Source organism: Podarcis pityusensis (genome assembly GCF_964106645.2).
Source record: "Podarcis pityusensis genome assembly, chromosome: 5".
NCBI classification, from domain to species: domain Eukaryota; kingdom Metazoa; phylum Chordata; class Lepidosauria; order Squamata; family Lacertidae; genus Podarcis; species Podarcis pityusensis.
The window spans coordinates 5305772-5332161 of record NC_138032.1 but is presented as its reverse complement, the minus strand read 5'-3'; the positions used below and the strand labels follow the sequence as shown (position 1 = coordinate 5332161).

The window sequence follows — 26390 nt, the reverse complement described above, 5'->3', positions numbered from 1 at the left end:
TATCCATATAAAGAGACTTCTCTGGATCTCGCGACTTCCCCCCATCCCTTCCATGTGTCCTAATGTAAACATTTCCAACTACATATTATTTCCTAATCTATCTTTTGTGTTCATCCATATTATCCATAATACCTGTTACATTACAAGTGATATTAAAACCCTGATAATGTTTAAATTTCTTCTCTATAAGTTTCATAACTGAGTTCAGTATCAGGAGTCTATATGATGATAATTATATTAATCCTCTTGTATCTTATAGTGTGGTGGTTTGTTTGATTTTTCTGTTATTTGTTTGTTTGATTGTATGTTTGTTTACTTGTATGTACGTCTGTTTTTTCTTAAATGTATTTATTTTAAATTAATAAAGATAAATTTTAAAATTTTTTAAAAAACCCTGCTAATGTTTTCATCTGCTTACAGTGGTCTCCTAAACAAATTATAAAAATTTCCCATTCCTTTTAAAAGGTTTTGTCCTCTTGGTTCCTGAGTTTCCCAGTCAGCTTCGCCATTTCAGCGTATCCACCAACTTAGTTTGCCGTTCCTCTCTGGTAGGAACTCTTTCTTCTTTCCAATTAAACAAATAAATTTGTATCATTTCTATCGAGAAGCTGAGGGGGTCAGTGTGTGCAACCACAATATGCCCCCCACCCTGACTGAACCAGTGATGGTGTCACTGAAGGGAGCAGGAATCCTCCTCAGCTTGACGTCTTCACGCCTGCCCTTTGATCCCACTCATTCCCAACAAGATCCTGGCCCACCCTCAGGCCACAGCTGTCGGTGGTCCACATTCCTGGAACCTCAGCTGCCACCTGTGAAATGGGATCTGTGCCGCAGAGAAAGGCACTTCCTCTGAGGCCATGTCTCCTTTGCCCACCGCAGCCTGACCCCCTAACCTCCTTTCTCCACACAACAGCTGGCAGCAAATGCGGCAGGGCCTGGGGGTTAAAAATAAGCCCCCAGACATGACTTGGCTCAGTCCAGAGGTCGCTTCAGGAAGCCACTTCTGTTGCTTTGTGGCAACGTTGAGACCCATCTTGGATGAAGATTTGGGGCACACAGCACAGAGTGAATTGAGGCTGTGATTTATTCTAGCCTAAGTATTTTTGTCAGGAATGTTCATTTCAAGGTGGATGAGGGCAGGTGTAAATCTAATCAAGTTTTAATGTGCTTGGAGCAATCACCATTGTGCTTAACTGCTGCTGGAGAGTAGGAATCTCTCTTCCAACTCTCTCCCTCCAACAGTGCTGGGCCTTTTGTATGGTTATTTTTAATGCAATGCTTCCAAATGCACAAACCTCCATTTTGCCCATTGTGAAATACGATCATCCCTGTCTGAATCTTCCATCGGATTTGAAATTGCTTTCATATGTGGTAGTTTCGATTGTCTTATATGGAATTGTTTCAAATTCTTTAAAATATGCAGTTGCAGCCGTTGTTGCCTTTAAATATGCAATTGTAATTATTGTTAAATCGCTTTGAGACATTTTATTTAAATGAATAAATAACTGGCTGCGGAGGTTTGGTGTTTTTGTTTTGTTTGCTACAGTCAAATGGTGTCTAAGTTTTGTTAAATGAAGCCTGTAAGCAGTATTTGCTGTTGTGCATATCCGGGGGAATATTTTTTCATTAAAAGGTGCATATACAGAAATACCTGCACACCAGGATGGGAGAAGATACTGTAGGGCGATGTTCTCCCTTCCCTGTCGGATGCAGGATGCTTCAGAAAACCAGTTGCTGAGGTTCATAAGTGAGAAGAGTGTTTTTGCCCTCAGCTCCTGTTTGCAGACTTCACATGGGTTTCTCTGACTGCTCAGGCAAGGACAAAACCCACAAAAACCACATATACATTCCATCAAGCCATATCCCCCTGATATGGATGGCAAGTGGTGTAACAGGAACAATATTACCTTAAAACCCCCAGCAGGAATGTGTGGAAGCTCACCTGCCAAATGCGCACACAGAATAAAGATCAGATCTGAATGACCCATTTGCAAAATGAGCTTCATGTCTGGAAGAGGGGTGGGGGATAAATTCAGTTCAGTTTGCATTCTAATGTGGACCTACCTAATTTGCTCCTCCTGATACGATACGCAAACTGAAACACAGCCATCCTTTAAGCTTTGTACTTCTCTAAATTTTGCAATGTAGCATTCCAACCAAGAATGTGCACAGAAATTGGTATAACAGAGGAAAGCATGCATTAAAAAGGCATATATTTGCGAAAATAACATTAAAAATGCAGTTTATTGCTGAAAATGTCTTGGAAAATGTCTATATTAGTCAAAACTGCATACAAAACTGAGTATATGTTGGATAATTGCACACTACATGCTGACAATTTTTCACAAGGACTCTTTTTAAAAAAGCAAACTGATATGTGGGGAACTGAATCTAAGATTGGAAAAAATAGAAACTGACATAGATTTGTCCATCCCTAATCTGGAAACACTTTTACTCCCAAGTAAGTGTGTATTGGACTGCAGGATGTTGCAAAACTGCATCAGGAAGTAGTGTTGGTGAAGGCACAGGTATTGCCCAATAGGAGCTTTGCATGGCTGGCTTTTCCATAGTTCAAACTAAACCACATTTCTTTAAAAAAAAGAGGGGTGGTGGTGGTGGTCATATGGCACCTGCTTTTCATGTAGAAGGCCCCAGATTCAATCTTTGGCATCCCAACACAGGGCTGGGAATGCCCCCTCCCCTGAAGAGCTTCTGCCAGTCAGTGTAGACAATATTAGGCTAGATGGGCCAAGGGTATCTGACTCGACATAAGGCAGCTTATAATATTTCTATGTCATGTGCAAGAATTTACCAGTGATGGAAAGAGATACAAATTTTTGTGTGGAACGTAGTGAGGGTGGTTTTCCTCACCCAGAGACACATTGCCTAAGAAAAGTTACGTCAACCTTTCCCTCTTGCTATCCAGGACTCTTCTGCCTGAACAGGTCCTCCCTGTAGTTTCAGAGCCTTTTATTGCACCGCAATAGACAAGGCAGAAAAGCAGAAACAATTTAAGAGAATGCAACACGCCAGCTGGCTTGGGAGGCGAGTGTGAGTTAGTACGGGCTGTGTCCCATCTCACAGGTATGAGGAAGGGAAGAAGACCAGATCTCAAATGGAGTCAAGGGCCTAGTGCAGCCCTCTGAATCTGGGGAGATGGGGGTCAAGGGTCCCCTCCAGCTCTAGATGTAATTCTTGTTCACTTCATTGTAGTCGTAGGGATCCCCTTCGAAGGGCAAGGGGGGAGGGTGGTTGTAGGACCCGTTCAGGAAGATCCACAAGGTGCCAAGGCTCAGAACGGGCATGACCAGGAAGAAGCAAAGGCGGTCCACCGTGCGGGCAATGCTGTTCCAGTTGTCTATCTCCTGCCAATGAAATCGCAAGGTTCGGAAGGGCCCGAAGACCACAAAATCCCCCCCTCCCCCAACCCATGTACAGAGGTCAAGGGCCAACTCAAGCATACACAAACCTTCCCATTTCCCGGTCGATGCATACGGTACATTCTGCACCACAGCCTGACACAGAAAGTGAGGGTATCCAAGGATGCCCTCTTGACAGCTGGGCTGCGCAGCAGAGAATAATGGGATTGCAGAGAAGGGAAACCGAGGGTCATCTAGTCCAACCCCCTCTCAACTATAGCATCCATGACAGATCACCATCCAGCCTCCGCGGCACATGAGCCAAAGGCTGGTCCTGTCATTCCGTTGGTGTGCGCAGCCAGAGATGAAGGATGCAAAGGGAGGGCAGGGCTCAGTTGGGATACAGTAGGCTCCCAACGAGGAGAGGTTACATTTTGGCAGGGGGTGGCGACTGTGTGGTGTAATAGCCTGGGACTTGGGCTCAGACTCGGAACCAGAGGAGTCTCAGTCCGCACCGGATCCTTTGCCTCAGGCTGCATCTGAACCAAGTCTGGGGCCTGATTCTGAAGAGCCCCAGTCTGCACAGGTTCCCCTGCAACAAGCACCAGCTGGGCCGAGTCAGGGGCCTGAGCCTGCCCTGGCTCCAGATGTGGGGATGACCTCGTTGCCTCCAGCTGGGCCATCACTTACAGCTGCTCCACTACCGGTTGGGTCAGGGAAGGCTGAGGCGGCCCCTGGGTCTAGTAATCCACCAGCGTCTCCCGAGCTGCAGAGACTAAGGTCTGAGAAAAGGAGAGACCTGAGTACTTGCAGGAGGAGTGCTTGCCTTCAGGCGAAACAGGGAGGTGAGTCGCTGGGGGATCAGGACCGGCCGTTACCCCCGACAAAGATAAAAGGCTGTCGGACCCTGCCCCAGGTTGCAGGAGCAACATTGCTGTTTGCTAGAACCTGCCTGAGATCCTATACCTGTCCTTGTCTGGTTTCCTGCCTCGTGTCCTGCCTTGGCCCTGTCGGACTGACTCCTAGTGGAACCTTTGGATTCTGGACCAGACCTGGACCAGCACATGTGGAAAGCCAAGACGGCACATAGTCATAGAATCATAGAGTTGGAATAGACCACAAGGGCCATCGAGTCCAACCCCCTGCCAAGCAGGAAACACCATCAGAGCACTCCTGACATGTGGTTGTCAAGCCTCTGCTTAAAGACCTCCAAAGAAGGAGACTCCACCACACTCCTTGGCAGCAAATTCCACTGTCGAACAGCTCTTACTGTCAGGAAGTCATAGTGTTATGTACTGAAGTTCTCACCCTGGGCCAGCAGGGGGATACTGTAGATAGTTATGCAAATGAAGGATCGAAAGTGACGTTCAGTGATTGGATAGTTTTAGAAAGTTGCTACAGTTACGTGTTCTGGAGCTCTATATAAGCAGGCTGACTGAGCTCTTCAGTTCAGTTCTGTTCTGGCCTTGGAATAAACAAGAGCTGTTTGAAGAATCGCTGTGTCGTCTGATATGTTCGCCCACGACTTAACACATAGCAACCCCGGAACTGCCCCTGTGTGGCCATCCTTAATTTCTCAAAGCTGGCATGCCAGGCAGGCTTTGCTCCCACGAAACCAGAAGGCAGAGAGCCTCCTAGAGCCAAACAGACCTTCCCAGAGCCCGGGAAGCAACGTGGAAAGCTTAGAAGTCATTTCTGCAGCAGGAAAAGAGCTTTTAATCTCTCTGCCTTGCATATGCTTAATTTGTGTGGTGTCGGCTGACCAGCTGCCAGATGTGTAAAGCTGCAACCCCGCAGTTAAATGCGTTGCAAGTTGCGAGCCTGCCGTATTGCGAAATTGCAGGTACAGGCTTGGCACGTACAAGGTCCCAGGTTCATCCTCAATGGCATCTTCCAGGAGAGCCATTCCATAGCCCTTGCCTGGAACCCTTGAGAGCAGCTGCCAGTCAGTGCCGTACAGCACTGAGCTAGATGGAATAATGATCCGACTTGGTACAAGGCCACTCTAATATAATCATTACTATTTAAGATGATTCAACATCGTTAAAAATGGTTGTATGTTTGGCAGAGATTTAGCCTCAGTCCCTCCTAATCTCCTGGATCTAGCAAGGGTTAAAATCCAGCAGAGCATCGAATTCCCAGAGTTCCCTGGGAAGAGGGTTTTTTAAATATTTTGTTGGAAGCCGCCCAGAGTGGCTGGGGAGGCCCGGCCAGATGGGCAGGGTATAAATAATAAATTATTATTATTATTATTATTATTATTATTATTATTATTATTATAAAACCCCTCTGGGAAGTGTAGCTCCATGAGGGCAGCAGGGGTCCCCTAACAACTCTCAGCACCAAACAATAAACTACAGATCCCAGGATTCTTTGGGGGAAACCAGGACCGTTTAAAGTGGAATGATACTGCTTTAAATGTGTAGTGCGGACGGGGCATCGATGACTGTTGAGGAGGAATCCATTGTAATCTAAGGCACTAGCAAGGAGCTTGGGCTCAGAGGAACCAAAGGTAAACCACAGAAGAGCCGTGAGGCTTCTGCCAAGCCCACCTCATTGTAGTCATTCTTGTCTCGCGTGTGCTTCACGATGAAGTTGGCTCCCGTGATGGCCGGCTTGATCTCATTGTAGAGCTGTTCCTGTGTGCCCTCCACCCCGTGGGGGTTTGGCCCTAGCGGACAGAGAGGAGAGAAGGGGTGAGCAGGTTACATCTAGGAAATGGGGGGGGGGGGGGTCCTCACAAATGCAGGGTGAAGGCAGCCACCGAGAGGGCAGCACAGAATTTGGGTCCCAGCTCCTGGATCAAGCAAACTGGGCTACGATGGGTAGAAGGAGGAATTCAGTTCAGCTTGCACTTCAGGGTGAAGCTACCCAATTTGCGGTTTCTGGGGGGACCTGAACTGAAACGTACAGCCATCCTTCACAGCGCAGTTCTCCAGCCAAGCGGTGGGCACAAAAATGTGTCGCCTGCATATAAAGTCAGTATCAAATAAATAATAATAATAATAAATTTTATTTATACCCCGCCCTCCCCGGCCAGAGCCCGGCTCAGGGCGGCTAACACCAACAAAATCACAGTAAAAACATAATGGGGGGGGGGGGGAACCAATTTAAAATACAGGTTAAAATGCAATTTAAAATGCAGCCTCATTTTAAAAGTAGCCCATAGATCAAGACCATAAGGGGAGGGAAACAGAAGGGTCAGACTGAGTCCAAACCAAAGACCAGGCGGAACAGCTCTGTCTTGCAGACCCTGCGGAAAGATGTCAAGTCCCGCAGGGCCCTGGTCTCTTGTGACAGAGCGTTCCACCAAGTCGGGGCCAGTACTGAAAAGGCCCTGGCCCTAGTTGAGACCAAACTAACCAACCTTGCACCTGGGACCTCCAAAATGTTGTCATTTGTGGACCATAAGGTCCTCCACGGGGCATACCAGGAGAGGCGGTCCCATAGGTACATGGGTCCTAGGCCGCATAGGGCTTTAAAGGTCAAAACCAGCACCTTAAACCTGACCCTGTACTCCACTGGCAGCCAGTGCAGTTGGTAAAGCACTGGATGAATGTGATCCCGTGGCAAGGACCCCGTAAGGAGCCTCGCTGCGGCATTCTGCACCCGCTGGAGTTTCTGGATCAGCTTCAAGGGCAGCCCCGCGTAGAGTGAGTTACAATAATCAAACCTGGAGGTGACCATCGCATGGATCACTGTGGCCAGATCAGGGCGAGAAAGGTAAGGGACCAACTGCTTAATACGGCGGAGATGGGAAAAGCACTGGATGAATCCAGTGCAGTTGGTAAAGCACTGGATGAATGTGATCCCACGGCAAGGACCCCATAAGGAGCCTCGCCATGGCATTCTGCATTTTGGAGAAGCAAAAGCACATTTTATTAGGGAAAACTTCTTTGCAGAAATGTGCATATTAAGCACAGCTGGCAGATTCATCCATCCATAATCAAGATGACCACAGTGGACTCATAATCAAAAAGGGGCTTCATGGAATCCTAGAACTGTAGAGTTGGAAGGGACCCCCGTGGTCATCAAGTCCAACCCCCTGCAATGCGTCAATAATATCCTCTCTGATCTTTGGAGCTGCTGCTGGGGTGCAGGGCCCCTTGCCAGCCCCAGAGAGGCCTCCCCTGGCCACCCACTGGAACCAAACCTGGGCCACAGCGAGACTTGGGTGGCCATGCAGTCCACTTCACAGAGGACAGTCCTCAGCTGCCTTCTTGTGACCCTAGTAAGTGAGGCTTCAGTGGGGGTGTCAAGAGTGTATGTACCATATTTTTCGCTCCATAAGACGCACCCCCCCCCAAAAAAAGTAAGGGGAAATGTCTGTGCGTCTTATGCAGAGAATGTGTGGTCCCTGGAGCTGAATTGCCCAGGGGCAAAAATCAGATCATCCTCTTTTTTTTGAAAGAGGGAAGCAGGTGTTGAAACAAAGCCGCTGATCGTTTGCCGAGATAAGGGACACTAGAGATAAAGGAGGCTGCCTGGGGAGGGGGAGGTAAAGACAGTAAACTTGCAAAGGGGGGAAACAGGAAGACTAAAGCAATAAGGAGAGAAATTAGGAGAAAAGGAGGAGCAAAAAACTGCTCCAGCTAAGGAAAAGACACTAAGGCAAACAAGCGGGAAGAGAGTGTTGAAAGGAAACAGCTGATCGGTGGGATCGGAAGAGGAATAAGGGAGGCTAGCGGAGGCTGCCTGGGAGGGGGGAGGTAAAAGCCCATGGATCCTCAGGATTTTTGCATTGGGTCATCCCAAATTCACCATCAGATCACATGTCTGTGGCCACAGCATGAACCACAAAAATCATACATCCACTGTTTAGTTCAGAATATTTTTTTCTTGTTTTCCTGCTCTAAAAACTTCCTGCGTCTTATGGTCAGGCGTGTCTTATGGAGCGAAAAATACGTCTCGCACGCAGGGCAGCGCCTTCCCGTTTCGCCTCAGGCGGCAAGATGGGATGGGCCACCTCTGCTTCTCTGCTTACAGGGGCTCTAATCTGCCCAGGGGTGGCTGAGGGTGTTTTGAAGGCGCCGTAGTCTGGTTTGCCACTGATTTGCAAGATTTCTGTGTTCCCTCTGCAGTATTTAACTTATAAATTAGTCGCCATGCGAATCGTTGTCACTGAGTTGGCTGCATAATGTTTTTGGAATAAACATTCCACCATTTACAAGCAGATGGGTGTGTGCGACCACAGAGGTCCCTTCGCTAAGAAGTAGGGGCTGCAGGAGAGAGGCTTAGGCCCCTGCAAGGCTCTCCTGTCCGCCCCCCCCTTCCCATTGCAACAGCCCTGCAGTGTTCACGAATGCAGATTAGCGCCAATGCCCGGGCTTTCAAACATTTATCTATTTATGAACAATATTTCTAAGCTGCTGTTCTGATAACAGCAATAATAAAAAGCACAGCCCACAGCGGCAGTGCAAGGCAGCCATAAAAAATTTACAACCCAAGCGTTTACATCCACCAGCTAAATTTACAGTCTATAAAAACAATATTCGAATTTCCTGGCAGCCAGCGTGTTTTGGAGATGGTGCTCTGGTGTTAGATAAAAATTCAGTTTGAATTTGAGCCACGGTGAACCAGAGCGGAAATTCTACTGTCTGGACACACCGGTGTGTGTCAGTTTATAATTATTTCTAAACTTTCCTTGCTTTTCACATCTGACCTGATGTGTAATTATAATGCATATTGTTGGCTAAGACTTTTTTAAGGATCATTACATCCTGGTGCAGAAGCCTCTCTCTGGCCTGTTCCAGTTCTCATAAAAAGCAACCAAAGGAGGTTCCACTGAGATTCAGTGGTGGAGATCTACTTTGGCTCCCAGTATGTTTCTGAGCACAATTCAAAGTGTTGGTGCTGGCCTTTAAAGCCCTAAATGGCCTCGGCCCAGTATACCTGAAGGAGCGTCTCCACCCCCATCGTTCAGCCCGCACACTGAGATCCAGCGCCGAGGGCCTTCTGGCGGTTCCCTCGCTGCGAAAAGTGAGGTTACAGGGAACCAGGCAGAGGGCCTTCTCGGTGGTGGCACCCGCCCTGTGGAATACCCTCCCACCAGATGTCTAGGAAATAAACAACCATCTGACTTTTAGAAGACGTCTGAAGGCAGCCCTGTTTAGGGAAGTTTTTAATGTTTGATGCTTTATTGTATTTTTAATATTCTGTTGAAAGCTGCCCAGAGTGGCTGGGAAACCCAGCCAGATGGGCAGGGTATAAATAATAAATTATTATTATTATTATTATTATTATTATTGATAACTGAGCACTCAGGTGCTGCTTGAGGTATCTGGTTGGCCACTGCAAGGGTGGAGGAGCCTCATGCTGGTGGGTGAGGGGGGAGAAGTCCAGGCCTCTCCCTCTGGCCCTTGGGAGTCTCCCCAGGCCACACACCCCTTCACCCTCTGCTGGAGTGTTTTTGCCTGGCTGGACTATGTCCTAGAACTCTGACCATGCCTCTTACCTGGACTGAGGGCAGAGAGGGGCGTGTGAGTGGGCATAGAAACCAGCCTCCTTTGCAACCGTAAAACCCACTTTTGCCTCTGGCCCTGCCCACCAGGGATATTAAAAAATAATAATTTTATAACTTGTGCCTCCTTGTTTCTCAATTTGACCCTTTTACCTGGTTTTGCATGTTTTGTGGTATTTTATGCGTTGTGACTTGACATTATTTTTATTGATTATAGTTTTGTAGTTCTTTATCATAATTGTTAAGTGTAAACTGTTTAATTATCATCTGCTGATATTTAATTCTACTATTATATTCCAATGGATAATTGAATATTGCTTTGTTCGATATAGGTTGTTCATTTCAAAGTTATGTTTTCGTTATGACTTTTGTGCATTGGATCAGGTTGTTATTAGGTGGGGTGTTATGTACTGAGTTGAATAGGATCCAAACTTTACCAGTCTGATTGGTCCTAGAACAATAGGATCCAAAATGCAGCAGTCTGATTGGTCCTAGAACAATAGGATTCAGAATGCAGCAGTCTGATTGGTCCTAGAACAATGCAGCAGTATGATTGGTCGGCAGGAGCCACCCAATCCAGCTCCAGGTGGAAGTGAATCCACAACCTGATTGGCCTACAGGAGAATTCCGGAATTAGCCAATCACGTGCAGCCCATTGTGTAAATAATGTATATAAAGCAGATACTTTGAGGGAACATTCATCCCCTCCTCACCACTATGAGCTGAATAAAGAGCATGAAATCCACTCTCGACTCTGAGTATATTTCATGGGTGATCTGTCTATTTTGCTGTTTCTTCAGCTTTGCAAACTGCCTTGCGTATAGTGATATAGAAAGGCGGTATGCAAATTAAAAATGAGATGGAACAAAATAAAATGCAGTCATACCTCGGGTTAAAGACGCTTCAGGTTAAATCTTTTCAGGTTGTGTCCCGTGGCGACCCGGAAGTACCGGAAAGGGTTACTTCCGGGTTTCGCCACTTGCGCATGCGCAGACGCTCAAAATGACATCACGAGCATGCGCAGAAGCAGCAAATCGCGACCCACGGACGCACAGATGCGGGTTGCGTTCTGCTCAGGTTGTGAACGGGGCTCTGGAACAGATCCCGTTCGCAACCAGAGGTACCACTGTATGGCCTGCAGAAAACTGCTGAGAAGAGCATGTGGTCCCTTGGGTCTGTGCCAGCAGGGCTCATGTTCTCATGAGCCTGTCCTGCCCTCCGTAAGTTCTGCCTCGTCTTCTCTCCAAGCCCTCTGAGATGGTGGCCCTCTTCTGGCCCCCTGGGAACAGTGACCACCCCCTGCCCCCCGCAAGCTCACTGGCAGGGGTGATGCGGCTAGCCAAGCCGTGCCTCTCCGACTGCTTCTCGAACATCAGCTCGCTGCGGGACTTCACGGTGAAGTACTCCTCCGCCTTGGCAATGTAGCCCACAGAGCTGCATCGCCGGATCACCAGCCTGTGTTCGGGCTCACTCTCGGCCGGTTTGGACATGCGAAGGAGGCGAGGGAGGGTCTCCAGGAAAAACTGCAGCATTGGGGAGACAGGGAAGCAGAAAGGTTGGGGGAGGTAGCGTCATAAGAATTATAAGCACTCAAATATAATTTAAATGTTCATAAATGTCCAAGGCAAACACACGCATAAGTATATAAACCATGTGTCTGAAACAGTACAGGAAAGCAATCCTGAAGCCATTTTGACTCTCTCAAATATTCCTCTGCCTTCCCATTGTCTTTTTGCTTACAAATCCTGTTTTAAGGGCACATCTGTGTATGAATAAGGTGAGCCTGCGACCTGGACTCAGGAACTAAATATTAACCATCACAAAAGAATGGCCAGGCTGCCCAGGGAAAGCAATCAGTGACCACTATCAGGTATCCTGGCAGGCAGGATCTCTGCTGTAGACCGCCTCCTTCTGTGATGTATGTATGATGTTTTGGGGGGTGGTCTTGGGCTACAGGGTGGGCAATTTCAAAAGTCTATATAAGGGCTTGCATGCCATTGTTCAGGGTTCCTCCCTCCTGCGTGTGAAGGGGCAACCCTGTTGCAACAGTTTAATAAAGATCAGGCTTACTAGCTGCTTTGCTTCTCAATATTCTCTGGTTGGCCTCTGTTATTTTCTCCCACCGATAGGGGACCCACTTAAGGACTCTATGTGGGCTCTTGGATAAGGGGAAAGGAGCAGTTTTTTCTTATAACAGTTGGGAGGAATATCCCATGTCTGCATCCCCTCCAACATTCCCCTGAAGAAAATCGGGGCACGTAAAATTGGGATGTCCATCTTTGGGTGCCACAAAACCCGGCGAAAACACAGCACCACTGCAAGAACCCGTGCTGGCTGCAAGCACCAGCTCATCCCTGGGACTTTCTGGGATCAAATCAGAAGCCAGGGCGGCTTCTGTAACTCTGGGAATTAAAATAGGGATGCTTGGAAGGTATGTTGCTGCTGTGCACTGAGATCTAAAAACTGGCCTTCAACCCACACAGGGGTCTTGGAAGCCTCCTTGTGGAAGTGATTAGTCCTTGGGGACAGGCCGTAGCTCAGATGGTAGAGTGTTTGCTTGGCATGCAGAAGGTCCTGGGTTCAATTCCTGGCAACTCCAGGTAGCACTAGGATCAGACTTCAGGGCAGCTGTCTACCAGCCCCATCTGGTACTCCAGCTGAGACCCTCCCTGCCTGCGGACTGTCTGGCCAGAGTGGTGCATGCTCTGGTTATCTCCTGCTTGGACTACTGCAATGCGCTCTACGTGGGGCTACCTTTGAAGGTGACCGGAAACTACAACTAATCCAGAATGCGGCAGCTAGACTGGTGACTGGGAGCGGCCGCCAAGACCACATAACACCGGTCCTGAAAGACCTTCATTGGCTCCCAGTACATTTCCGAGCACAATTCAAAGTGTTGGTGCTGACCTTTAAAACCCCAAACAGCCTTGGCCCAGTATACCTGAGGGAGCGTCTCCACCCCCATCGTTCAGCCCAGACACTGAGGTCCAGCTCCGAGGGCCTTCTGGTGGTTCACTCCCTATGAGAAGTGTTTACAGGAAACCAGGCAGAGGGCCTTCTCGGTGGTGGCGCCCGCCCTGTAGAACACCCTCCCATCAGATGTCAAGGAAATAAACTTTTAGAAGACATCTGAAGGCAGCCCTGTTTAGGGAAGTTTTTAATGTTTTATTGTGTTTATAATATTCTGTTGGGAGTCGCCCAGAGTGGCTGGGGAGGCCCGGTCAAATGGGCAGGTTATAAGTAATTTATTATTATTATTATTATTATTATTATTATTATTATTATTACTGCTCAGACCCAGAGAGTTGCTGCCATTCAGTGTAGGCAATAGATGGTCTGAGTGGATATAAGCAGCTTTGCGGCCCAGTGGGAATTTGAACCCTGGTCTACAAGAGGTCCTGCTCCAACCACTATGCTACACTGCCACGCTGGCGGTATTTCCTGGATGCATGGTATGTGGGATTTACACATCTCCACCCCCTCCCTGTTACCCGGCCCTCAAAGCTCACCTCTTTGGTCCAGTCGGTCAGGATGTGGGTGCTGGGGGTCCGGAAATGGATGTTGAGCTCTGTGACGATGGCTACCCCCACGGCAGTCACAAGCAGCATGACAAAAAGCAGGTACCTGCCCAGGGAAGGGGGGAGAGGCAGAAGGTGCATTTGAAAGAAATGGGGGCCAATATGTCAGGCTTCGGGGAATCGCCTTCCTCGCCCATGGCAGTGAATAGTAAGATCAAAGGAAAGGAATGACTTACCGGTTAGATTCTTTAATAATCACAGTGAGAGACAAAAGAACACGTCTAGAAATGGCGGTGCTCCCAATTAAGGGTTACTCCCCGCTCTGTCCCTATTAATCTACGTCACTCCTACGTCTTGTAATCTGAGCTTGTACGCTCTGCGCTTTCTGTTCTGAGACTTTCTGAGCTCTTCTCGACCTTGGGGAGGGCGGTGGAGGAATGCTACCCAAAGACTGTGAATCTGTTAACCCTCTCTCTCCCAGTTGTTCTTATTCTAGCTGTTCCCCATCCAGTATTTCCCAGCTTCTGCCTTCGGAACTATGCCCCTCTGCAAACCACTGTTCCAAATCTATACTGTCCTCCTGCTCCTGGGAAGATTCAGGAACAAGGGGAGGGGGTAGCTCCCACCATTCTTCCTCAGTGCAGCCTTCCTCAGCACGGTCCCTGACACAATATTTATGTTTTCAAATGATGGCACCCTGCACAGCTGCTGCCCCATTCAAGAGCCTTCCAGGCAGCTGCACAATTCATACTGAACGATGGAAATAATCTGAATGAACAAGGAAGGGGGAGAATGCAAAATCATAAGGATCACAAGGGGACAAGCAGGCTGAGAACACAAGGAAAGGCTAGCTGCTAGATCAGGAGGTTCAAGAGGGAGAGTGTAGCCATCACGGCTGTTAGACCTTGATAGCCTAGTCCTCCAAGATAGTGTTCCAGGCAGAGCAAGACTTACTTGCCAATGAGAGGGATGGCTAAGGAGGTGGCTGGGAGACGCTGGGAGATCAGCAGCAAGAAGACAGACTGAGCCAGCAGGATGGAGATGGCCAGAGTCACCTTCTCCCCACCTGGAAGGCACGAAAGGAGGAGCAGAAGGGAGTTTATTAGCCACTTTCCTCTAGGAAGCAAGACATAGAGACTCACACAAATAGCATGAGTGCTGAAATCAACTGCAACAAACAGGAGCAATGAAAACTCAAAGCACACCTGTGCAGGTAGAAGACAGGCCTTGTGGAACCTGCCTCACTAAAATAGGCTCCAAATACCTGAGAGCCTTCAAATTAAGGGTCAAAAGGCTAGGAGAAGGTAAAAATAAAGAATAAGTTGCCTGGCACCTGCAGATAGAGAAAGATAGTGCCAGGTGTGGCTCCCTGGGGAAAGTATTCCGCAAACAGGGAGCCACCGCTAAAAAGGCCCTTCTAGAATATCGCCACCCTCTGGGCCTCCCATGGAGGAGGAAGACAGAGAAGAGACTCAGATGATGATTGCAGGATCTGGGTCAGTTCAAGAGGCAATTCTTGAGGCATTGGGGTCCTGAGCCACATAATTCTCTAGAGATCAAACCGGAACTTCAAACTGAGCCCGGAACTGGTGCTACACATCCCACCCTCATTGGCACATGCTTCGATATGGATAGCTCAGTTGGTTAGAGTAGTGTGCTGATAATGCCAAGGTTACAGGTTCGATCCCTGTCTGGGGTGGCTGCATACAGGGTTGGACTCGAAGGTTAGATTTTGCTCACAGTCAGCAGGCAGGTAGAAAATCAGGATGATCATGAAGGCGATGAGGATGCAGGGGGTGACGATGTTGATGATGTAGAAAAGGGGCTTGCGCTTGATGATGAGGTAAAAGGTGATGTCCTGGTGCTTGTTGCTGTCGCGAGGGGCGCCTGGGTCAGTGTTTTTGCGGGCCGGCCTGTGAATGATCTCCCATTCGCCATTCTCTGGATAGGGGGGAGAGAGAGAGAGAGAGAGAGAGAGAGAGAGAGTATGCCGCAGTTCACAGGAACCCAGAATGGAGAGGGCTCCTAGCCATTGGAAGTACGGCAGCAGCGTTAATTCGGTTTGCAACTTAAAGTTTAATTCTGTTAATGTTAAAGTCAACGAGCCATGAGGGAGATGGCGGTGTTGCTTAGCAGCCAGTCGGAGTGGCACAATCTCTATTGAGGTAACACATGCTCTGGTTGGCTGCGTGGTTCTGAGGAAGTCTTCCCTCTGTGTGTCTGGTTGTGCGTCTCCCTACTATGTACAAGGCTGTAGGTAAGAAGGACAAAACCTCTCTACTCCTTTCTCCTCAATCTTTTTTTGTGCCAGCGGGCTCATTTTGGAATCTGGAGAAAGTGCCAGGGGGGTGCCAGTCACAATATGGCTGCTGTCGAAATGTAGAGGGGCACAATATGGCTGCTGTTGAGGCGAAGCATAATACAAAATGGCCGCCACATCTAAAAGATTAGGGAAAAGAGACAGGCATCCCCACCACCAGTGAAAAAAGGCACCTACATCAGCCAGTGCCACACAGCCACAGAGAGAAGCTCCTCTGTTCAGAATGGATGTGAGGGCAGGCGTCCAGTCCTGACATCCAGAGTAATGTGCGATACGATAAGATAATCTTTATTGTCATTGTTCCATACAGAACAACGAAATTGAAAAAATCTACATCAGACATTCAAAACCAACAAGCCTGCTATCCCAGCCTGGTTAGCCCCCTAAAAACTCTGATACCCCATAATTAAATACAATATACTCCCATAGAGACTACCTTACACTGCGTTTAAAACCAAAATTGCATTTGGATAGAAACTGTTTCTCAGGCGGTTAGTCCTAGTCTTTATAACCCTGTACCCTCTTCCAGAAGGCAGAAGCTGAAAGAGATCATTTCCGGGGTGCGCACTATCCTGCGCTATCTCTGCAGCTTTCTTATGGCACCTGGAAGCATAGATTTGATCCAAGGTGGGAAGAGTGCACCCAATTATTCTCTCTGCAGTCTTTACAACCCTGGACAGCGCAGCTCCCAAACCACACACAGAGACCATAAGTTAATACACTCTCAACAGTGCAATGGTAAAATGCCATCAACAGGTCCTTTGAGAGATTATTTTTCCGGAGGATTCTCAGAAAATATAACCTCTGCTGTGCTCTCTTCATCAGGTCTTTAGTGTTTTCTCCCCAGGTTAGGTCATCTCTCAACTCCATTCCCAGAAATCGAAACACCGAGACCTTCCCCTCAATAATGAGTGGCTGAATATTCAATTTACATTTCCTAAAGTCCACAATAATCTCTTTATGCATATGCTCAAGGGGACATTTTCAAGGTAGGAGAGGCCGAGCCAGTGCAAACATGAACCGAGCAGGAAGATCAAACCATCTCTTCTCTACTGTTGATTTTTGAGGGGTTATTGACTCAGCCTTCATCTGCAATGAGGTTAGCAGATGGGAGTCCTGCAACAAAAAAGCTTCAGCACGTCTGCTGAGGACTCCAGCCACTCCATCCCATCCCTTCTCCCCCTGCCCCCCGCCAGCTACACAAAGCGACGGCACACAGCGAATTGGATCTGAAAGAGGGTGAATTACCGTGCTATTACTGGATCTGCCAAATGGAGATGCTGTGAGGATCACAACAAGATAATTGTGAGAAAGCGCTTTGAACGCTCTGCAAGTTCCACATAAATGCAAGGAATTATTATTTTGTATTGATGGGCCGTGGTTGCAAAGTGCTGTCTTAATGCTTTATTGTCTTGAAACTCGGGGACTCCCCTGAGCGCTGATAAGTAAAATTACTCCCAAGCTCTTAACAGGGATGTCGTGAGCATTCAAGGAGAGGGGGACAAATTCACAAGGCCCATGAACCAGGAGGGAGGCAGGCAGGATGGACATTTGGCATTCTCCCAGAGAATGCTGGGAGATGTAGTTTCATTAAGGGTGCTGCCACATTGTGGCTTAGGGCCCTCGTGTTTACGGGACCGCCTCTCCTGGTATGCCCTGCAGAGGACCTTAAGGTCCATGAATAACCATAATTTAGAGGTCCCAGGCCCTAAGGAAGCCAGACTATCCTCCACCAGGGCCTTATCAGTGATGGCTCCGACCTGGTGGAATGCTCTGTCCCATGAGAATAGGGCCCTGCAGGATTAAACCTCCTTTCGCCGTGCCTGTAAGACAGAGCTATTCTGCCTGGCCATTAATTTGAATTCAGCCTGATCTTTTATTCCCCTTCCTTCCCTCCCCGTCCCTTTTTATGAAGATTACCCGCTCTGGGACCCCACAGAGTCCCCTGGTCTCCTCGCTGGCCCAAGTAGGACTAATTCAGCCATCTAGCCCTGGTGACTATCTAGTGTTTATTAGATGGATTTCCCCTAAATTGATTTCTGAACTTTGAATTTTATTATTAATAATGTTTTTATACTGTATGTTATGCTGCTTTTACAATTAAGTGTTTTAAATTGGTTGTTAGCCGCCCTGAGCCCGGTTTTTGACCCAGGAAGGGCAGGGTATAAATAAATTATTATTATTATTATTATTATTATTATTATTATTATTATTATTATTCTCTGTGAGAGGGTAAACTACAGGTCCCAGGATTCTCTAACCGAAAGGTCTAACCTCAGGCCCTCCAAGCCACTCTTTCTGGCCCCTGAAATTTTACCCATGCCACATCCTTCTCCATTGCCATTCCCTCTCCTGGCCCGCCTTCATGCCCACCTTGGGTGCTTCTCCCTGAATGAGATGTGTCCTTGAACCCTGACAATGCCTGCCTGGAGGAGAGAAAGGTATGTTGGTGTGTTGAAACTAGCCTACTGTACAAGGCCGGATTCAGGTTGGATGAGCCCTTTATATGTCCAGCTGTCCTTTGTCAACAACAAATTGTCGCTTTTTTGTGTGTTGAATATACAGTCATACCTTGGGTTACAGACGCTTCAAGTTGCGTGATTTCGGGTTGCACACCGCGCTGAACCCAGAACAGGTTACTTCTGGGTTTTGGCGCTTGCACATGCACAGAAGTGCTGAATGGCAACCCGCGCGTGCACAGACGCGGTGCCTCCTGCATGGATCACGTTCGCAACCCAAGCATCCGCTGTATGCTATATGGTAATTTATGGACCTAATAGGTACCTAAAGCCATAATGGGATCAAAATAAATAAATTATGTATTACATGAAATCAATCAGTAGGCATAAGATTCATACCCTTAGTCTACGCTGCCTGATCATCAATCTACAAGCACTCTTTAATATTAGATAACAGGTACAACAGCTTGACCTACGTTCAAGTGTGCTGCCCTGCAGTCTACAGCTACATGCTACATGTTGCCATGCCACCAGTGCATGCAGAATGTAGGCACCCTATATATAGAAATGAGCAAACCAGTGATATTTTAGGGAGCAGGCTAGCAGGCGGGGCCCATTACTTACATCATAGGAGCCCACACAACACAAAACACTGTTGCTGTATGTAGGTTTTATTTTATTTGTTTTTTATCTTGTGGAAATGTACATCCACCTTTTTTTTCCTTTAAATATTTTGGGGACCCCCAAGAGTACGGGGCCCTAAGCTATAGCTTGTTTAGCTTATACATATATCCGGCACTGCTGCTGTACAAAAGTGAAAATTGCACTCATTGCTCCGCCCAGTTTGCCTCTAGCCCCGCCCACCGCCCACACGTGGCCTTTGGCATGTTGCCCAGATCGGAATGCAGCCCATGGGGTGGATAATCTTCCCCCAGCCATTGAGGACGATGGTTTTCTGCCCTACAACTTTGAAAGGGCATGGGTTGGGAGACCTCCTCCCACTGCTGCTGACCCCCCTATAGGAGGACATTCCCCCCTCCCCCCCACTTACCGGTGAATCCTTCCGGGTCAATGATGATCCACTGCACCACGTACAACTTATTGGTCTCTTCGTCTGTCTTCGACATTAGTTCCAGGTTGATCTCGTTGGCACTGTACATCAGAGAGCTGGGAAAGGCAGGCGGAAAGCCGGTTAGCAGAGAATCCTGTGGCAGAAGGTTCCACGGATGCCTTTGAACCGTCTCTGCCCCACCAAGCAAACTTCATAAAACCGACGGACGGTCTGTTTGAAGCCTTTAACCACCACCCCCCCCACACACATGGGAACCTCAGGCCCAGCGACCCCCCAGACCTCAATAGCTGTGACTCCTGCAATACAAGGGGTTGAATTAGAGCAGGGATGTCCAACCAGTAGATCGCAATCTACTGGTAGATCCCTGGCTGATCCTGGTAGATTGCAGGATCTCCTAAAAAAATAAAAATAAAAAAGCTCAACAACTCTGCGCAATCTATCCACCCCCCCATGCTCCTCCTCCCTCCAATGACAATGGGTAGATCACTGCCAGATTATTTTATACTGGGAGTAGATCACAGTCTCTGGGGAGTTGGACGTGCCTGTATTAAAGGGAACCAATTCTGTGATCAATGTGTACCAAAACAGAGAGAGTGTGCACTTGACAGAGTAAAGCGAGCATAGCAATACGTATATTACCATCTGAAAATGCATCATACGAGGGGAAATGGTTTGCCAAAAAATGTGTGAATCAGAATAATAGAATCATAAAACTGTAGAGTTGGAAGGTGTACCCCAGGGGTCATCTAGTCCAACCCCCTGCCGTGCAGGAATCTTGCTCCCAGCGCTGGGCTCGAACCCACGACCCTGAGGCGAAGAGTCTCGCACTCTACTGAATGAGCCATGTGGCAGTTTCTAGGGACCCAACCACCCAACCACACGCGCCGAAGAAGCCCAGCAAGGGGGCTGGAGGTTCCTCACGTGAACTTCAAGGTGCAGTTCTGCCAGTCAAAGGGGAAGTAGTTGACGTTGATGGGGCAGGCGCTGCGGAAGATGGCGGGCGGCAGCCAGTAGACGCTGCCGTCCGAGGAGAGGAGGATGTTGGCGTCGTAGGTGGCCTCAAAGGTCCCGTCGTTGCTGCAAAGGGAGAGGGAGCCGTGGGCTGAGAAGGGCATCGTCCTTCCTGGGGAACTGCTTCCTGTCTGCTGCGGCAAGGCAGGCCCCCAGGAAGCAGGGAGGACGCAGAGACACTGGGCGGGATCCTGCGCCAAGCTAAGGCGATCCTCACGTCCACGCAGGCGTTTCTGCTCTCCACGTGGAACCGTGGCCTCTGTCCTCCCCCTGAAACCAAACCCGGCCCACCCAGGAGGCGAAGTGAAGCTGCCATCTCAGTTGGTGGAAGTCCCTGAGGTGTTTCCCCCCATGGGTAACCCTCCCCCCCCCAACAATGGAGAAGTTGCTTTGGTGCCGATTTCCAGGACGATTATTATTACTTCTTAAATCTGTATACCGCCCCCTTCATCCGTAGATCTCAGGGAGGTCCGCAGCATAAAAATACTAATATAAAAATGCATAATCAAAACAAAGACAAACGAATATCCCACCCATTCCGACCACCCGCTCTCACAAACACATTTAAAAGGGTATCAGATGTTAATCGCTATGCAAGGCAGCCTTGTATAGGGAAGCTTTTTAATGTGTCATGTTTTATTATGTTTTTATATATGTTGGAAGCAGCCCAGAGTGGCTGGAGCAACCCAGTCAGATGGGCAGGGTAGAAATAACAAAATTATTGCTGTTATTATTATTATTAATCAAAGGCCTGGTGTATAACAATGGCACAAGCCGAACCTCCCTAGGGGGAGCATTCCACAAATCTTGCAAGATCTCGTGGCGCGTTCAAGATATCGTGAGATTTCAGCGTGATCTCGCTGGAAAACGGCGTTGCTTCTGACCGTGGAGATTGTGCGGCAATGGTAGGGCCGGTCAGCACTTCCCATTTTGCCTCTGGTGCCAACACAGGACATGCCACCCTTGCCCTGCAGCCCATGTAGGAAAGAACCAGCCTGGAGGGAGACATCGCCCGCTAAGGTTCTGCAGAGCCAGCTGCCTCAGAAAGCAGAGGAGCATGGTGGTCCCACTGATTTGGCAACCCTAAGGGCGACTTAGCTGGTGCTCACTTGTTCTCCAGGACAATCTGAGGCAGCCACAGCATCTCTGGTCGCAGGCGGAGCACACTGATGCCCCCAAATTCTGTCTCATTCCATTTCAGCCGGTAGTCCATCCACTCCTGCGGGGATTTACTTTATTTTAATTACCTGCAAAAAAAATTCTATAATGCCAACGTTAAGAGAGATAGAGAAAATTCACGGCAGCAAACAGCGTGAGATCAACAATGAAGTTACACCCTCAAAACAGAAGCCTAATGCGCCACGAATCAGGAGTTCAAATTAGCATATTAGCTCAGCTGGAAGTAATGAAGATATACAGTAGTACCTTGGTTCTCAAACGTCTTGGTCAGGGGTCCGCAACCTAAGGCCCATGGGCCACAAGCTGCCAGTGTCCCATACTTTGTATGGGAAAGTGCACCTTGGTTTTGGAACGCATTGGTTTTGGAATGGACTTCCGGAATGGATTAAGTTTGAGAACCAACACACACACACACACAAACTTCAATGACCAGGCTTTGATTTGGGTTGGAGGAGCTGGCAGGGGCATTCTGCTACTCACATGCTCAATCCAGACATTGCTGGTGAGAGTTTCGTCGGCCTCTTTCTGCAACAACACACAATAAGGGAGGATGAAACCCAGCGGCATGGGAGAGTGTTGCGTGCCCCCCCCCCAAAAAAAGCTCAACAACTCTGAGCTGCCCCCCTAAAAAAGGCTCAACAACTTTGGCCTGCCCCCCCCCCAAATTGGGGGCGCTGGCCAGTTTTTGCACCCCGGCACCACATAGACTAAAGACGGCCCTGGGTACCATCGCTTTTGTCACAGAGGATGCTGAGGCTTTGAAATTAGGCTGCTCCAATTAGAAGGAGAAGGAGAGGGGAACAGGAACACAGGAAACTGCACCACACCAAAGCAAACCGTTGGTCCATCTACCCCAGACGAAAGGCAACGGTTCTTCAGAATGCACACAATAAATTTATGGGGATTGCAATTGTAAAATTGGGACGGGCTTTGGGGATTATATGATCTAACCAGCAGGACAGGATCTGCAACACAGGACACAGATACAGTAGCCCTGCGGTGATGGCCATTGCCTGAGATGGTTTTAAACCAGAGCTTGGACAAAATAAGAACCTTGCTGGATCAAGCCAATGGTCTCTCCAGTCCAGCATCCTGTTCTCACATTGGCCAGCCAGATGCCTGAGGGAACAAGCAGGATCCAAGCACAGACCTCCTGTGGTTTCCAGTGACTGGCATTCAGACGCATCGCTGTCTCTGACTGTGAATTCATCTTTATGAATTCATCTACCAATGGTCTACCAACGGCTTCTAGCCACAACACTGAAATGGAGCATCCATGTTCCGCAGCAGTGTACCTCTTGAAGGAATGACCGCCGGGTGTGGAGCACACTTCCACCCGCAGACAAGCCACAGCTGTCTGAACATCATGCCCTCTATCCAACCTTTGCTCTCTTAGCTTTCTGCCGTGCCCTGTCTGTGACCTTTGTCTCCTTCGTTATTCATTGTTCAAGGGGAAAGTGACGTGGTGGAAACAGGTGCCAAAATAACTTTGTACCACCCCACGATCGCATGATTGGAAGATGTAAAGGGCACAGTCCAAAATGTATCTGACTGGTTTTGCATTTTGTGCTAATAAAAAGAGCCTCAGCAGAGCTAGCTGGCAGCTTGCTTGTGCACAGCTCACCTGCATTACCAACTCCTGCCTCATGTCCTTCACTTCAACATCCGAATGCAAGATGTGGAGAGGGGCTATGGGCTTCCCAAAGGCATCCAGTTGGCCCTGTGGGGGAACAGGAGGCTGGACCAAATGGGCCTTTTGGGGGCTAATCCAGAGGGGCTCTTACGCTCTTCATGTAAGACAACAAGTGGTGAGCAGTTGCTGACAGATCCCGGAAGGTGGGCTCACCAGGGAGACGAGATTTGAGAGGGTCAGCGCCAGGGAGACGGTGACGCTTTCATCCTTGGATGCTACGGGCCGCAGTTTACTGTTGTAGCCATTCTCCTCAAAGAGGTACTTGATGAGCTTCTCCTCCATGTTCACGCCCAGGGTTGCTGGAGGGAAGGGGAGAGAAGCAGGGGGAGCTCAGATGGACCCCTCTTTTGCGGTGGTTCATCCCAGGAGCTGGCCAAAGAAGGGGCAGAGCCTTGCTCCAGCTCATCAGCCTTCCTGCAAGCTCAGACATTTATTTTTTATTTATTATTTATTAAAATATGTATACCGCCCTTCATCAGTAGAACTCAGGGTGGTTCACACACACACACACACACACACACACACACACGAATACAACAAAAACACACAAAAATGCATAATTAAAAAACAACAAGGCAATAGCTCCCCCCCCCCCCACAAACAGATTTAAAAGGGTATTGGATGTTAATGAGCCAATGGCCTGGTTGAAGAGGAACGCTCTCACCTGGCACCTAGAGGGGCAAGATGAAGGAGTCAGCTGGACTTCCCTGGGAACAGCAACCCACAAATCTTGCAAGATCTCATGAGATTTTGGTGAGATCTCACTACAAATTTACTTCATGCAATTCATACACTGCCCAATCGCAGGAAACAAGCTAACCTCAAAGCCATTTACGAAAGAGAAGATGAAACAATAAAATGACCAGTGGAAAAAAAATCAATAACAGCAATTTAAAACTCTCAAGGAGCTAAAATAACAATAGGCTAGAAACAGATTAGAACTCGCACCAGCTTTCGGAACACCTGGGTGTTGTTGTTTAGTTCTTTAGTCGTGTCCGACTCTTCATGACCCCATGGACCAGAGCACGCCACCTGGGTAGGCTTGTCTAAGTGAAAATGTTTTTGGCAGGTGCCGAAAACGGTGCAGTGACGGGGCCTGGCTGACATCAGTAGGAAGAGTTCCTCACAACAGCCCTTTGAGGTAGGCTAGACTGAGAGACAGTGTCACCCTGTGAGCTACAATATTATACAATACGATAATCTTTATTGTCATTGTCCCATACAGAACAACGAAATTGAAAAAATCTACATAAGACATTCAAAAACCAACAAGCCTGCTATCCCAGCCTGGTTAGCCCCCTAAAAACTCTGATACCCCATTTTTAAATACAATATACACCCATAGAGACTCCTTACACTGCGTTTAAAATCAAAATCGCATTTGGATAGAAACTCTTTCTCAGGCGGCTAGTCCTGTACCTTTATAACCCTGTACCCTCTTCCAGAAGATAGAAGCTGAAAGAGATCATTTCCGGGGTGCGCACTATCCTGCACTATCTCTGCAGCTTTCATATGGCACCTGGAAGCATAGATTTGATCCAAGGTGGGAAGAGTGCACCCAATTATTCTCTCCACAGTCTTTACAACCCTGGTCAGCATTGCTTTTTCCCTGACTGTGCAGCTCCCAAACCACACACAGAGACCGCACAGAGCTTTCTGGCCCAGTGGGGATTCGAACCCTTGTCTCCTGGGTCCTGGTCTGACACACCAACCATTACATCACATCGGCTCTCAGTTTAACCCTTCAGCTGAACCTGGATGCAATATCCCTCCGGTTCTGCCCCTCTTTTGAGTCAAGGCAGCTGCAATACAACAACCCCCCTTTTCTTTGAATGCTCTCTGTGCTTGAACGCCCGTGCTGGAGCATGAAATATGAGGGGAAAAGAGTTGCCCTGAGCAAACGCAGGGTGCCCAAAGCCCTTCCTCGTCTCCACCATCTGGTAAGAAGTTTCCAGGTTCAAGAATATGCCTTTCTCTAAGAAGGCATGAAAGATAAGTATCCACAAGAATTTTGGGGAATAGAAAATGAGAAGAATTGTGCCGATGGGTTTTGCCTCATCTATCAGCTTCAATAAATGCTGGAAGCTTATTCTGGTTTAACATGAAGGGGGGATATATAATGAAATGAAAAGGATGTTAAAAATAACCTGGGGGGGGGGAACCCCAGAAGATTTTCTTTTGGGAATTATAGGGAGAGAACTACCTAAAATGTATAGAAACTTATTCATGTATACTACCACAGCGGCAAGAATGTTACTTGCCCAAAAATGGAAAGAAGCAGAAGTTCCAGTAAAGGAAGAATGGATACAAAAACTTATGGAATATGTAGAAATGGCGAAAGTTACCAGAAGAATAAGAAATCAAGATAACAATTTTTTAAACAAAAGAATGCAAATGGTTTATTGAATATTTACAGATAAATTATAAACAGATAAAAACATTGGCAGGGTTACTGTAATAACCTGCAGTTTCATAAGAGTATATATTTAAAGAAGATGAATAAATGAGCAAATTAAGTTCATTTGGATATGCAGAATGTGTTAAAAACAAATTTCAGGAACTGCAGAAAGAGGGGGAAGGAGGTCAAGTTCTGAAATGTCAAAATGAATGTAAAATTAGTGAAATGTATAAACTTGAAATATAGATAGATGATAGATAGATAGATAGATAGATGATAGATAGATAGATGATAGATAGATAGATAGATAGATAGATAGATAGATAGATAGATAGATAGATAGATGATAGATAGATAGATGATAGATAGATAGATAGATATAGATAGATAGATAGATAGATAGATAGATAGATAGATAGATAGATAGATAGATAGATGAAAGATGATAGATAGATGATAGATAGATAGATAGATAGATAGATAGATAGATAGATAGATAGCATGAAGGGGCATAAAAGTCCTTCCTTGTCCCTCCTGTTGATGCCAATAGCCTGAACCCCAGGACTCCTCACTAGAAGTGAACCGTTCCGCATATCCACCTCCAAGCCTCCCAGCTTTGGAAGCCACCTTCTTGCTGGGAGCACCTCCTGCGGCTTCTCCCACTAGGCCCAAGTCTGCAGGCTCTGGCAGGCAGCTGCATCCTTACCTGGGAGGATGAAAACCCAGAGCAGAGCGAGTGTCCGCCTGTCCATGTTGGCACCCGGGTGGCCTTTGCCGTTTCCGTGCCCAACTCCCCCTCTGAATGCCTCAGCCGTGTGTGTTTTTTCCAAAGGGGACAGAAGTCCGAGCTGGGACCGTGGCTTGAGAATGCGGACGGATGGTGGCAGCTGCAAGGCTGGCAGGGGCAGGCAGAGGGAGAGT

At 47.8% G+C, this 26390-nt stretch overlaps 1 protein-coding gene across 1 annotated transcript; it reads right to left on the bottom strand.

The window, feature by feature from the left end:
* Window positions 1-2146: 2146 nt before the first annotated feature.
* On the bottom strand, window positions 2147-26295 carry CHRND (cholinergic receptor nicotinic delta subunit). Its single transcript, XM_081007515.1, has 12 exons — window positions 26176-26295; window positions 23225-23370; window positions 21859-21903; window positions 21309-21418; window positions 20110-20265; window positions 19168-19283; window positions 15078-15278; window positions 14292-14403; window positions 13329-13443; window positions 11138-11342; window positions 5912-6030; window positions 2147-3365 (listed from the first exon to the last, which is right to left on the bottom strand). Exons 1-12 carry the CDS (start codon window positions 26219-26221, stop codon window positions 3183-3185), a joined length of 1554 nt encoding a protein of 517 aa, XP_080863641.1. The 5' UTR covers window positions 26222-26295; the 3' UTR covers window positions 2147-3182.
* Window positions 26296-26390: the final 95 nt, after the last annotated feature.

What these genes read in the sequence shown, in the direction of transcription:
- CHRND (XM_081007515.1), bottom strand. Translation starts at nt 26,221, where the DNA reads ATGGACAGGCGGACACTCGCTCTGCTCTGGGTTTTCATCCTCCCAG. An exon ending in CTGGGTTTTCATCCTCCCAG is followed by an intron (nt 23,371 to 26,175) that starts GTAAGGATGCAG and finishes CCTTCCCTCCAG; the next exon opens with CAACCCTGGGCGTGAACATG. An exon ending in TAGCCGCATCACCCCTGCCA is followed by an intron (nt 6,031 to 11,137) that starts GTGAGCTTGCGG and finishes TCTGTCCGCTAG; the next exon opens with GGCCAAACCCCCACGGGGTG.